The 2,382-nt window shown below is 47.9% G+C and overlaps 1 protein-coding gene across 1 annotated transcript; it reads left to right on the plus strand.

The window, feature by feature from the left end:
* Nucleotides 1–898: 898 nt before the first annotated feature.
* LOC138246874 (uncharacterized protein F54H12.2-like) lies at nt 899–1,917 on the plus strand. Its single transcript, XM_069201625.1, has 2 exons — nt 899–1,082; nt 1,178–1,917. The coding sequence occupies exons 1-2, from the start codon at nt 899–901 to the stop codon at nt 1,915–1,917; spliced, it is 924 nt and encodes a 307-aa protein (XP_069057726.1).
* Nucleotides 1,918–2,382: the final 465 nt, after the last annotated feature.

Here is a 2,382-nt window from a genome sequence, read left to right on the forward strand (position 1 = left end):
TTTTACACTATAACCATCATGGTCTACGATGATCAGTCAGGACCAGTGGCCTTTAAATACGGGAAAGTTATTAAGCTTCATTTAAGGCCATGCCGCAACAGTGACTACTGGGCAGTTGCAATGGTCATCATGAAAACATACGGGGATCCCTCTATGTACAGGGACTATTATAGAGTTCAGGCCGGCTATGGAGGACCACCGCCCTACTTTCAAGGAGCCCCTGTTATGTACAGGCCAGATTGGGGGGCTTCTTTCCGAGTTTGTTTAGAAGAGCCATGCCTTTTTTGAGAAGAGGGTACGTAATTGCAAAACCTCACATTAAAGCGGATGCTAAGAACGTAGCCCATGACGTTGTGCGCTCTGTAACGTCGGCTGTCGCTGAGTGCATGAACAAACATCCCCAAGAAGGAGCTGCGTTGTTGTACGAGGCATGTGCGGGTGTTAATAGGAAGCAAAGGGCTTCTAGGCGTACGAGCCCGCCAATGCCCTATAAAAAAATGGAGGACTTCTGCAAAAGAACCACACAAAAGAAGAGTCGTAAGACGGAAGAGATCTTCCAAGAAGAAGAAGAGAGCGTGCTCTAGTGCAAATATTTTGTAAATCAGCTAACATAGCCTTCATACACTGTGCCTCGGGTGAATGCACCAAATCTGAGCTAGATTTATTTTCTCTTAAACCCGCACAGACCAGCATCGAGAACAGTTTTTTCATGGAAGTATCGCCTCTAGCCGCTCTGATGCCTCTGGCGCCGATAGAGTTTTATGTGTCGGGGTCCTCGGATATGTATTTGGATCTCAACAACACTCTTGTTACACCTCGTCTGAAAATTAACCAAAGCAAACTGCACCAACATCGAGGATGATGCTAAAGTGGCGCCGATCGCCTACCCTGTCGCAACATGTTTAGTCAAGTGGACATTAACCTGGGCGATCGACTCGTCACCCAAAGTGAAAACATGTACGCCTACAGGGCCTACATAGAGAGCATTCTAAATTACAGTCGCAAAGTCCTGGACACACAGCTTTCAGCGGGGCTCTTCTACAAAGCTACTCAAGCGCATTTTGAGGACACAGCATTGGACGGTAGCAACAATAGTTTTAAAAAAAGAGCCAGCTTCGCTGCTGGAGTAGGCAGTTTGACCTCCTAGGGCGCATACATTCAGACCTTTTCTTCCAAGATAAGCTTCTCGTCAACGGTCTAGATCTTAAGATCAAACTGAACCGCAACAAGGACGCGTTCTGTCTCATCAGCAGCGATGCAGAGCAGTATAAACTGGTTATGTTGTCTGAAAGCCTGTTTGTAAAGAGAGTGAAAGTGTCACCGAGCCTCAGACTGGCCCACTCTGAAGCTTTACAACTATCGAGTGCCAAGTACGCCATTGAAAGAGTGGCTCTGAAGATATTCAGCATCCCCGTCGGTACTAGATTAACACAGCAGCAAAATCTTTTTCTAGGGAAACTCCCGAAACTCATCATCATATGGTTAGTGGACAATACAGCTTTTAGCGGGCTCTATACCTCTAACCCTTTCAACTTCAAACACTACGACATCAACTACGCCGCTTTGGTCCACAATGGAGCTGTTATCCCCGCAAAAAAGCTCACGCCGAGTATTGGAACATCCAATTTTGTCAGGGAATATCTCAGTCTGGTCTTGATAATGGGGAAACATCTGCAGGACTCCGGAGTCATTGTTTCAAGAGAGGGGTATGGGGCCAGCTACACGCTGTTTGCATTCGACCTGACTCCTGACATGGAAGATGGTGACCACTACAACTTGATCAAAAACGAAAATCTAAAAGCTGAAATACGCTTCACACAAGCTCTGGCTACCAACGTGAACATGGTTGTATTCTCTGTATTCTACAGCGTCATTCAAGTCAATCACGCCCGACAGATTATGTTTGACTATAATTAAAAGATTGTATAATTAAAAGATTGTAAAACAGACACTGGGCAGATACGTGACTTCTTAAGCAGGTACAAATACACTAAGAAATACTTTTTAGGTGTATTTCCTAGTGATGGGCTACTAGGGGAAATAGGCCCAGAAAGACCCTGCACCCTAGTCTTTAACACCGACCCGCATTTACAAGGGTGGTACACATTGGGCGGCATCCTGTTTCTGGATGTAAACAGGTTATAGGGGGTGATTCTGACCCCGGCGGTACTAGACCGCCGGGGCCAGGGTCGGCGGGAGCACCGCCAACAGGCTGGCGGTGCCCCGCAGGGCATTCTGACCGCGGCGGTTTGGCTGCGGTCAGAAGAGGAAAACCGGCGGTCTCCCGCCGGTTTTCCGCTGCCCATCTGAATCCTCCATGGCGGCGCAGCTCGCTGCGCCGCCATGGGGATTCAGACACCCCATACCGCCATCCTGTTCCTG

This window comes from Pleurodeles waltl, chromosome 7 (assembly GCF_031143425.1).
Source record: "Pleurodeles waltl isolate 20211129_DDA chromosome 7, aPleWal1.hap1.20221129, whole genome shotgun sequence".
Lineage (NCBI taxonomy): Eukaryota > Metazoa > Chordata > Amphibia > Caudata > Salamandridae > Pleurodeles > Pleurodeles waltl.